This window comes from Centropristis striata, chromosome 4 (genome assembly GCF_030273125.1).
Source record: "Centropristis striata isolate RG_2023a ecotype Rhode Island chromosome 4, C.striata_1.0, whole genome shotgun sequence".
Taxonomy (NCBI): domain Eukaryota; kingdom Metazoa; phylum Chordata; class Actinopteri; order Perciformes; family Serranidae; genus Centropristis; species Centropristis striata.
Window position 1 is genome coordinate 568254 of NC_081520.1, and position 11861 is coordinate 580114.

The window sequence follows — 11861 nt, forward strand, 5'->3', positions numbered from 1 at the left end:
ATTTTATTTGGCCCGCGAGGCAATACCAAATTATTATCTTATTATTGTACTATGAAAGCTGACCCGCCGGTATTATACGGTGCATTTACAGCTAATACTACAAATCCCACAATGCCCTGCTGTTGTTTTGGCGCTTCAATCAGGACCCAGAAACGCTCCTCGGTGACAGTCGTCATAGCAACCTCAAGCTAGAGCTGTCTCCCAGCTACCCCTTCCCAAAAATGGAGAAAAGAAAGGCAGAATTTATTAACCTGTTGAAAAAGTTTATTTTGATATTTAAATCAGAAGGATGCAAATAGAAAAGAGGCATACGATTTTTATTTAATTTTTATTTAATAAATTAATGACATTGATGTGTTTTTTATTTGAAATTTGATTTTGCATGTCTGCACTATTTAGTTATATATTGTATGTTTATAAGCGTTGCTGGTTCCATATTTAATGTTAAAGCAAAACATGTTTGGTATATATTAAAAGGTTTATTTGTTCAATGTTGGCCCGCGATTTTATTCAAGTTTTACATTTTGGCCCATTTTGGCCCTGATCGAGGCTATTTGTGTTTGAATATGAAGGAAAATAAAGCATGTATGAGACTCACATTTTAAATTTATTGCTATACTTGCATCAATATTAGAAAATGGCTTTTCATGGTTGTACAAATCAAATGTATAATTAAAGGACCTTTTGCTATCAATCACACCCTGCAGGAGTTGTAGAACAGCTCCCCTACAGGCTGGTTGGAGAACTGCTGGAGGAACTCCCCCAGTTCATCCAGAGACAGCTTCTCCACCCAGTTGTCCTCCGTGTTCCTGGCTGCAGCAGCTCCACTCTGAACCGGTCGGCCATTGTTGTCCACGCAGCAGTAGGCGTTCCACAGGTAGTCTGGGATGTTCACACGCTTCACGTTGTTCTTCACGATCCAGTTGTCCGCAGAGGGAACGGCACCGACCAGCACGTAGGCCTTAGAGCACTTCTCCCGGAACAGATCAGTGAGCTGGGACTCGTGGATCCTCCAGGCGTTCTGGTTCAGCTTGGGGTTCTGAGGAACCACGTTGGTCAGGGTGAAGGTGGCGTTGCGGCTCGGGACTGCACCAGAGAGGAAGTTACACCACAAATACAAGAACAGTTTGTCTGAAGAAGACCAAGATGTGTCCAGCAGTAGCAAGATTCCACCAAATATATTCTTATAATTGTTGAGATTGATATTTACTGAATATATACAGTACATTATATACTGTATATATAATATACTATATTGACATTTTATTAGGGCCACGTAAAAAAATAAAATAAAATTAAAATACTGACCCGTGGGAGGGGGGAAAAAAATCTACTTTTTTATTGTAGATTTGCCACTTTTAATCTCCTAAATCTGCTTTTTTTTTCTCCTAAATGTGTCCCTTTAACCCATAATAACCCAGACCCAGTGATCCTTTAGGGGACGTACCACAGACCAAGTGGACCACATAGAACACATTTATGATGTTTTTACTCTATTTTATAAAGCGATTAAATTAATATTGAGCAGAATTTAGTTCAGAGTTTTGGTCCGGCCCCTGCAACATTGTTGGTATTGGTCATGTGGCCCCTGCTTTAACCTTTAATCTGTTAGTAAGATATTTTCCCTGATAATTTATTTTAAAAACAGATAACATACATTAAATATCTGTAACTAAATATTTTTAAAAAGTGTTTAAGTTAGTGTTTCACTCTCACACTCACTACCATTTTTTTAAGATTAAAAAACAATTACATTAAATTGAAAGTTTTACTGTAATAAAACAGAATGTTTTTTTAATATTTTAATTTTACATATGCATATATATATATATATATATATATATATATATATATATATATATAGTAACATATATAGTAACATTATATTGATTTACAGATATCAATTTATAAAGGTAATTTACTTTTTTATGGCATGAGCCCCTAACCCTTCAAAAAAAACAAGAAAACCCTGTAAAATAATACGAGAACATTTCTGTAAAATTAATTGTCCTTTTTGTTTTCTTTTTTTTTTTTTTACAGTGCATGCTTGAGATTATAAAGTGGATGCAGATTAAATAATAAATGAATGGAAAGAATATTCATTTCATTATCACAAATAAATAAAACATGAACAATTATTCCCTTTGCATAATGTATGAATATAAAGTTAAAACAATATTGGCATTTAGTAGTTCAGTATCTGTAAATGTCCTCCTGGGGAAGACACACGTCCAGATATCTGTCCTCACCGCCCTACGGTTGCCATGGCAACAGACTCCACAGACACCCAACACAACCATAGCAACCAGAAACCTTAAAGTAGACCAACCCTCTGTGTTACAGAGCAAAGTTTACATTTAGACACAGTATAGAAAGCTGCCCCGTTATATCACAAAATAATAATGTCAAATAATATAAATTAATCATTGTATGCACATTATCTGTCATAGGCGAGCTTCCTCGGCTTCAGTTAGGAGTTAAGAAAAAGAAATTTCACTTTTTATTGGAACTTGAGGTATATTTTGATGCTGATTTTTAAAAAAACTTTAACTCAAGTAGGACTGGAATGTAAGACTTTCACTCCTAGCTATGAGGGGCTGGATAATTCATTCTTCCCTCTCACATTCACAAAAAAATAAGTATTTTTTGTGAATGTGAGAGGTAAAAGTTGTGTATGTGAGAAGGAAAAATGAATCCCTCACAGAGAACAATACCACCATGGTAGTCCTGTTACTTTTACCCAAGTCAATACTGTAAATATCTGATATCAGAGCTCTGAACTACTGAAGACCAGCTGCTGGTCTCACACCTGGTCCTGGTCCTGGTCCTGCTACCTGCTGGTGTTACCTGCATGGTGTCCGTTGGGGTTGAGGTGGCCGCGGTCGAAGCCAGAGTGAGTGTAGTCCTCGTTCAGAGCCTGTCTCTGTCCCAGGTAGACCCCAGGGTGGTCCTTCCCCAGCCAGTAGCCGTCCTTCATCTCTGCCTGCCAGGACATGTCTACCAGCTGGAAGACAAACAGACAAATCCACTTTATTTATAGAGCACAACTAGTGCTGCACAACAATAAATACATAACACAATACAAAGAGATGTAGAAAACAATAGAACAGTAAGATGCAACTAGAAAATTTCCTCCGGGGAAATTTTGAAAGGGCCACGGGGGCTACTGCCGGTGTGTGTACACTATGATGAGATTCTTCAGAGATTTCAAACTATGCCCTTTAACTTCAAAATGTGTGTGTGTGTGTGTGTGTGTATCTGTAACTGTAATCACATCAAAGATCAAAGGCAATCAACAGAATTAACTGCCACCTGTTAATGTTCCGAAAGAGTGACAGCAGAGGTGGACAGACTCAAATTTCTTGCCTCGAACAGAAAGCATTTTTGGCAAAACCATAACACCTATCATTGATCCGACTTCACTTTGAGCGTCCTGAGTTCTTCCTGAACGTCTACATATGTTTTTTTTAAGAAAAATAAAAAAATAGCTTTGTTAGAGCGATCTAAAAAAACTGTTCCATCTCCCTTTTTCCAAATCTTCCTGCGTTTTTAATATGGGAGCCAGTGAGGCTGTTGGTGGTGTTGGTGGATCATCTGTGCGTCGTACGCCCAAACTATAACTCTGACAGCTTTACCAGAGGATTGTGAGGGAGAAGACTAATTTTCCTACGTTTCTATGTATAAATTATTTCTGTAGAGTGGAATTTGCGGCCTGGAGCGCAGTTTTTAAATTTAAATTTTTTCTCTCCCTCTACACTCTGGCGATGATGTCACACACTCTGACACGAACATTCCGTGCAATACACACCCATTATAATCCCAGAATTTCTCCAAAAATGATCATGGTCATTGAACAGGGATTGATAAAAAACTATATGACCTATCGAAACGTGGATTAATACACCGATACACAAGACTTGTGTCTACTGTTTAAAGTTTAAATGGAGTCTCTAGGTGAAATTATGCCGGAGAAGTAGACGTTTAAAAATCTCCAATTATTGTTCTTTTTCGCTCATTTTTTGTCGGCCGTCCCATTCACTTCAATGCTAAATGTTGGGCAATTCGTATTCTGTAGAGAAAAGTAATAGCACACCGATCCCGATCAAACCGCACATTTTGATATATAATTTGTCCTGCAACTCTTCAAGTTGTAGGACTAGTAGTGGGACGAAATTGCGTCCGGAAGAGGAAGAAGAAGAAATCCACAGTATAACAGTAGTGCAGCACTGGTCCCTACAGATATTGCTGGATGGGACCAGTAGCTGTATGGGACCAGTAGCTGTATGGGACCAGTAGCTGTATGGGACCAGTGTAAAATGTGAGACCAACCTGAGGCTCCACGAACCACCTCCTCTCCCGGCCTCCTCCGTTGCTGGGCTGGAAGTGATAGGCGGAGTAGACAGCGATACGGTGGTTGGTGTCGTACAGAGTGGCGAAGTGGAACCTGGTGGAGCACAAATTAAAAATACACTGTAGAAATAGGTTATATTCCAGATATTTACTGTATTATTTTATAGGATTTTCCTTGTTTTTTTTCTACATTTAGTCCAAATTGCATACAGTTGAAGTTGAAATCTGTAAATTAATGCAATTAATATTCATTTGCTCAGTGATTTTAAATGATTACAGTGAATTCTCAGTAAAAAAACAACAAAAAGAAGTTATATAGCTGAATGTAAAATTAAGGCCACTTTGTTTTCTTACTGTAAACTTTAAATTTAATGTAAAAAGAAACTTTAAAAAGTGTGTATATATACATATATATATATATATATATATATATATATGTATATATATATATATTTATATATATATATATACATATATATATATATATATATATATATATATATATATATATATATATATATATATATATACATATATATATATATAATACAGATATTATCAGTATTTTAAAAGAAGTTATCTGTAAATTAACTTACAATTAATTTCTGTTATTTGACAGTTTTGACAGTGCAGGGATCGCTATGGAAATAAACATAGAAAAATAATAGAAAAATGATAATAGTTCGTCAGATTTTTTTAAATTTCAAATGATAAATTAAACAGACTTCCCTACCTGTTGTAGAAGCGCTGACAGAGCCGAGCAGCTGCAGGTGTGGAGGCGCCCCACGCCGGAACCTTCTCCTGGTAGAAATACTGCAGGCAGTCTGGAACATCCTGCAGGGAGAACACAGTGAGACTCACACACACACACACACACACACTGGGAAAAACTATAAAAATAAAGTAAAAAGTATAAAGTCTGGCAAGAAAAGTTGCCAAACACAGTCAAATAACAGTAAAAAGCTGTAAATTATCTGACAGATATTTCTTAAAAAAAATGGATAATATGCAGTAAATATCTGTGTGTGTGTGTGTGTGTGTGTGTGTGTGTGTGTGTGTACATTCAGCAATACATGTTGTTTTTGTATTTATACATAGAATTCATTCAAGATCGTTAATAATTGAATAATACTGCAAAAAAACTAATAATAATACTGTAACAAATAAATACATAATTGATATAATAATACAAATAACACAATATACATAATACAAATAACACAATATACATAATACAAATAACACACACACATGTGTGTGTGTGTTGTGTTATTTGTATTGTGTACACACACACACACACACACACACACACACACACACACACACAAACACACACATATATACATATACATGTGTATATATATATATACATCTGTATTGTGTTATTTATATATATATATATAAATTAATAAATTAAATAAATAAATAATAATAATAATAATAAATTAATTAATATAATGGGACATTATATTATATTATATTATATGTATATATATATATATATATATATATATTAATATAATTAATTTACAGATTTCAACTTCCATTCCATGGTAAATATTTGTAAAAATGTTTTACTTTACGGCATTTGCACTTAGAAACAGGAAAAGTAGAAAAAGAACAAGAGTAGTATAACAACAGTATATATATATATATATTATTATTTGTCTGAGGTTCCATCATGAGCACAAACCTCAAAACGTTCCACAACGTCAGCGTGGACGGAGACGAGGAGAGAGAACAGAGAACACAGAGGAACCAACATCTTCATCATCAACATCTTCATCACACGTCTGTCAGAGATCCTGTCCAACAGAATGAGTCAGTCTGTGTTTACTGTCTGTAGGTCTGCAGCAGCGTAGATCAGCCTGTTGCTGTCTGTGCTGTCTGTGTTGTCTGTGTTGTGTGTGTGTTGTGTGTTGTGTATTGACTCACCTGCAGCTGCTGAGTCCTCAGAGCTCCACCTGCCTTTATATGTGACTCTGCTCACCTTTCACCTGGTTTGTCCTCTGCTTCTATCTGAACTCCTGAAACATGTGATATGAGCAATGACCCAGGATCCCCCCCACATCCTCTGAGGATGACAGAGAGGAGGCGTGGAATTAGAAGTCAATGACCTTTTTGACAAATATTAACCATAAAATGCAAGTTGAAATCTGTACATTAATATAATTGGACATTTTAGATTTTTTTACAGTATAAATCAATTGCTTTATGGTCTTGGATGTTAAATTACAGTGAATTATTTCTAAAAAAATTTAAAAAAAATCACACACCGTATTGCTGAATGTATTATTAAGACAACTTTTTCTTTTCCTACATTAAACCATTGAATTTATTGATTTTTTCAAGTCTATCCTCATATTAAAGTTCAAATAAACAACAACAACATTTTGTTATTCTGCAGATAAACATTTTTTTAAATACAGACATTTACTGTATATTATCCATATTTTTAAAAAATAAATTATATGTAAAATAACTTACATGTTTGGCAACTTTTGCTGCCAGACTCTTGCTTAGCATTTGTTTCCTTTTTTTTTTTTTTTTTTTACAGTGTAGTTACTAGTATTCTGATTGTTATTATTTATACTTTTATCTCATCAAGGCACGAGCAGTAACAACGTTAAATAATGAATTATGGAAATATTGAAATGAGCTCCACCTTTAGCATTAAAGTGAATCAATGCATCAATAATTATAATCTACATTTTTTCATAATGAGGCCATTCTGAAATTAATAATTTTACTTTTAAGTATATTTTTGATGCTGTTACTTTTACTGATTTGCAGGATTTATACTTGTGTGAATTGCCTCATTTATAGATATTTATATTTATAAATATATATTTATATTTGACCTCATTTATAGATGTGAGCAGCTCTTCCACTGGTTTTAAAGCTGCACGAGCAGCATTTCACACTGTTTTCTGTCTTTTTACAAATCAAAGAACCAACTACAGCGATAAAATCCTGTTTTTACATTTATGCATGAGTATAAATGCTGTAATGATTTAATATTATCTTCCGCTCACAGTTCCTATTTCTCTGCATTTATTTCTGTAGATTAATTTTATACCACTGGGTTTGAAGCCTCCAGTGTAAGTCATTGTCCAATACTATATATAAAGTCAAGCACATTTAAATTACACAGCTGTTCTTTTTCCTTTTCTTTTTTCTTTTTTTTAGCAATTGTGGTATTTCTTTGGAAAGAAGATGAAGTTACTGTTAGTCAGATTGGGAGTTAGAGCATTGTGACATGACATATTAAAGTATTACTGGATGTCTATTAATATGTCCCAGTAGCACAAAAACACTGATATCTGATATCAAGTTCACCTCCTGGAATATTTACAACATTTGGCAGATTGACTCACATTCTCCCAAACCAGCTTTAGGTTAGGCAACACAACATCTGTTCATGTGTTGACTTTCCCACGATTACAGCACGGCTCTGAGCAAACTGCACATGAGACTCCTCCCACATCTCCACCTCCTCTTGCTTCACACAACTTCTCTAAATGTGTGAATCATCTCTGTATTGTGGTTGTTTTACGTGGCCAAAGAGGTCAGAAGGTGAGATCAGCTGCAGCTCTTCTCCAGCAAATCAGGCTGAATAAATGCAAGACCTGCTTATTTATTTTCTTTTATTGTTTTGGTCTGGCTTTTAATTATTTACTGTATTTCACCTTCCATATATTATTGGTGTATATCATCTGGAAGCTGTGAGATTAATTTGAGATTCAGCTCAGCACTGTGTATCAAGTTGTTCTGCTCATAAACCACTAAGAAACATGACTTAATTAATCAATGAAGTAAACCTATTGAGGTGTATAATGGATCAGAATATTAATGTTTGGCTTTCTGAAGAACAATTTCATGGTCAACTATGTCCCATAAGTTGTTGCAGCAATTTTGGGGTTGATAGCATTTGTTACACACATTGCTGAACTAGGCATTTTTTCATTAAAAATGTATAAAAATGATCTAAAACCCTCCAGAATATGACATTGATACAACAAGACATTTGGAACAACATAGAAGAATCCATGCTGTGATTTGGTCGAAAAAACATTTTGGTGATTTCTGTATTTTCGGGGATTGGATGACGAGCACTCCTGTTCATTTGACCCACTGAGATTATAGATTATATATATATATATATATATATATATATATATATATATATATATATATATTACTCTTATTGTCATTATAATTAGTAAAGCTGCACGTCCTCTGAATGCTCCAGGTGTCTAGTTTATGGTTGTAAAGTTTGATGAGGCTGTGATTATCCTGGAGGTCACAGCAGATCATTTTATACACTGAGCTCAAGTGTCAAGATATGCAATTCGAGAATTAAGAAAAATTGTCAAAAACTCTGGAAAAGAGATTTTTTTTGCAGCCAACAATCATCAACACACAAGAAGAAGAACATCACTCTCCCAAAGTCACATCACTACAAAATAAAGTAGTTCCGAATTAAATAAATAATAGTTGGGCTAAATTATTAAAGTTCAATACATTTTACAAATCAATAATATTATTTAAGTAAACTGAAAATCAGAAAATAGGCCTATTAAATAAAACAAAAATCACAACAAAAATAAAAATTAAAAAAAAAATCTCACATATTACAATACCACAGTCTAGTTTAATCTTTATGGACAATATACTAAATTAATTATATTAACTAAATATAATATTTTCATATAATTCACAAACATACATACTATTGTTGAAGCTCGAAGGACTTCCAAGATCCAAGCTGTCCCCCTCCTTCTTCTGTCCTAGTGCTTTTATTTTGTATTTCTCTGTGTGTATGCAGTTTACATGTTTCCTGTTTTATTTTGTTTCTTGTTTCAGGTCTCTCCTTGTTTCCTGCTGCCTTGATGACCAACACCTGTCCTAATGTGTCACACCTGTGTCTCCGCTCCACTTCCAGTATTTCAGTCCTTCCAATTTCTTCTGGGCCAGTTTACTGTCAGACTGGACTACAGGGACTACAGGGACTACAGGGACTACAGGGACTACAGGGACTCAGAATGACTCAGATGGGAATCAATGTTCTTTATGCTCCACCATGCTATACACCAGGAGACTTTGAAAAGATTAGGAAAGACTCCTGCAGGACTCTCAGCTCATCTAAAGACAAGAGTTGAGAGTTTTAGTCTCACACTGAGATTCTACAGACTGTTAATCTTTCATGGTCACTATTTATAAGACTACAACTAGATTCTTTCAGCAGTTTTTACCTACCATGCAATTTTTTTCCTCATCATGCTCTTAGTAAAAACTGACTGAATGGAGGAGAAGCAGCTTTTGGCTCCAGCTGCTCTAGTGTGTGACTCAGTGGTTTGTGTTGAAAAAAACCCCAAAACAATAAAAAGAAGAATAGACGCCACAAAATGCCCCTCACACGCTGAGAAGGGGTTTCTGTTTTTATCACATGAAAAGTGACTATTTTACAGTAAAAAAAATAGATATAAGGAAGAATAAAGGAAAGGAATATTTATAAATGAATTCATGATATACATTTATGCCCTATTTAATTATGTGTTTAATTGAATAGTTATATATATCAGCTCTTTCAACTCTCATTTAGTTAATCATACATTAATTATCGATTATTGGTAGAGACTGGTAGAGCGCGTCCCATTAATGCTGAGTCCTTGCTGCAGGTTCGAATCCGGCCTGAGCTCCCTTTGCTGCATGTCCTCCCCTCTGTCTCCCCCTTTCTATCTGTCACTTTCAATAAAAAGCATGAAAAAATTCCAAAAAAATAATCTTTAAAAAAAAAAAAAATTATTGATTATTTATTACTTATTTATGTATAGGCCTACATTTATTTATACATTTTAACTGGGTCTCCTTACTGTTCTCTTTACTAAGAAACAGCCCCCAAAATCCCGCTTGTGGCCGTAAATATATGACATCACTATATTTGTATTTAGGGCGGAGCTTAATAACATTATTGTGATGTAACTTTTTCCTGTGGAAGATGTTTTACTGGAGCCGCTCATCTATTGGTTGGTGATTGTGTGACATCACTGAGACTTGAGATCATATCAAACACGTTTAATATGATCCAAACCAAAGAAAAGATGATATGAACCAGATTACTACCTGACACTTAGCTGTGACTCTCCGTCTCAGTTTCTAGTCCTGGACTGTGAACATGGTTTGGTGTAAACCAGCATAACTTAAAGCAGTTCGCTCCATGTAGGAATCAGACAGGTAAAGGGATTCACACCATGAAACACAATCAGTCAAATAACACAGAAACCTTCCAGAAGGACCCACTGGCCCACAACAAGAGGTTAGCTTTGAGACTTTAAAGAGGAAACACTTGTTTCCTTTAAGAACACCACCCCATGCTCCCCCGTTGCTTCAAACAATGTCTCATTATACACAATAAAATAGTGATTACTGCTGTTTCCATGCAACAAAACGATCGGTTCAATCGGTTCAACTTCCTGCTTCTGTCTCAACGTTGGAACTACACTGAACAAAAATATAAACGCCCAATGTCAATCTTTTACATTTCTATTAACATTAGGGTTGTGCAATTTATGAAGCGAATCAAAATTCATTTTTGTTAATGACTCATCTTCAGATCACATCTTGATTCTGGCATCTGCAGAGGAGGGACGATCCTTTGAACACGTTGGAGGTCAGGCTGGAGAAACTAAGGCCGTTCAGACTGCTATCAGGCCAATCTGATTCAGATCAGATTCAGACTCAAATCTGATTTTTAGGGCTGACTGTCCACACTGTTTTTAGCAAGTGTCCAAATGGGATATGGCTCAGTTCAGACTGGGCCACATTACTGACTGATCTGACAGGTTGCCATAGTAACGGCGTCAGAGCGTCTAACATCGTAACGGCGTCTGACGTCATATAATTGCGACAGCGACAAGAACAACAACAACAAACATGAAGGAGGCAGGTCACCTCAGTATATTGTCCTCATCTCTGTCCAGTAGAGGAGCAGAACATCTCAGACCACCAGGAGGAGAAACCGGGCGGATGGCGCCCCCGTCGGGCCGCAGGAGTCGGGCGCGGCGGCCGGTGGACGCCTCGTCTCCGTAGAGACGTCACGGACAGTCAGAACCATCTGAGTGTTTGGAGGTTCAGACTGAGATCATCTGTCCAGATGCGATCTGAAACTACCTCCTGAAGGTGGTTTAGATCCGGTTCGCAAAAATCGGATTTCATGTGATTTGTGACTGTTCAGACTTCAGAAGAGCCTCCAGTTCCAATCTGGATGATGGGATAAACATCTGGTTTTGGCTGTTAGTCTGAACGAGGCCTAACTGTTCAATATCTTGTGTGTCATCATTTTCATTTCTCAGAGCAACACGTCTTCTTCTCATGGAGCTGATCAGGTTTCTCTGGTGGCCTGTGGATGTTATTCTGTTCTACATGGAGCTGGTGGTGGACACGTCGATCCAGAACGTCCCAGAGACTCTCTCTCTCTCTGGGCGACAGGTCGGCTAATACCAACTCTC

General features: G+C 36.1%; 1 protein-coding gene across 1 annotated transcript; it reads right to left on the reverse strand.

Moving 5' to 3' along the window:
* Nucleotides 1-151: 151 nt before the first annotated feature.
* si:dkey-243k1.3 (endonuclease domain-containing 1 protein-like) lies at nucleotides 152-6151 on the reverse strand. The gene is made up of 5 exons (XM_059330491.1): nucleotides 6044-6151; nucleotides 5084-5184; nucleotides 4330-4444; nucleotides 2848-3004; nucleotides 152-1086 (listed from the first exon to the last, which is right to left on the reverse strand). Exons 1-5 carry the CDS (start codon nucleotides 6134-6136, stop codon nucleotides 695-697), a joined length of 858 nt encoding a protein of 285 aa, XP_059186474.1. The 5' UTR covers nucleotides 6137-6151; the 3' UTR covers nucleotides 152-694.
* Between the last annotated feature and the right edge of the window lie 5710 nt (nucleotides 6152-11861).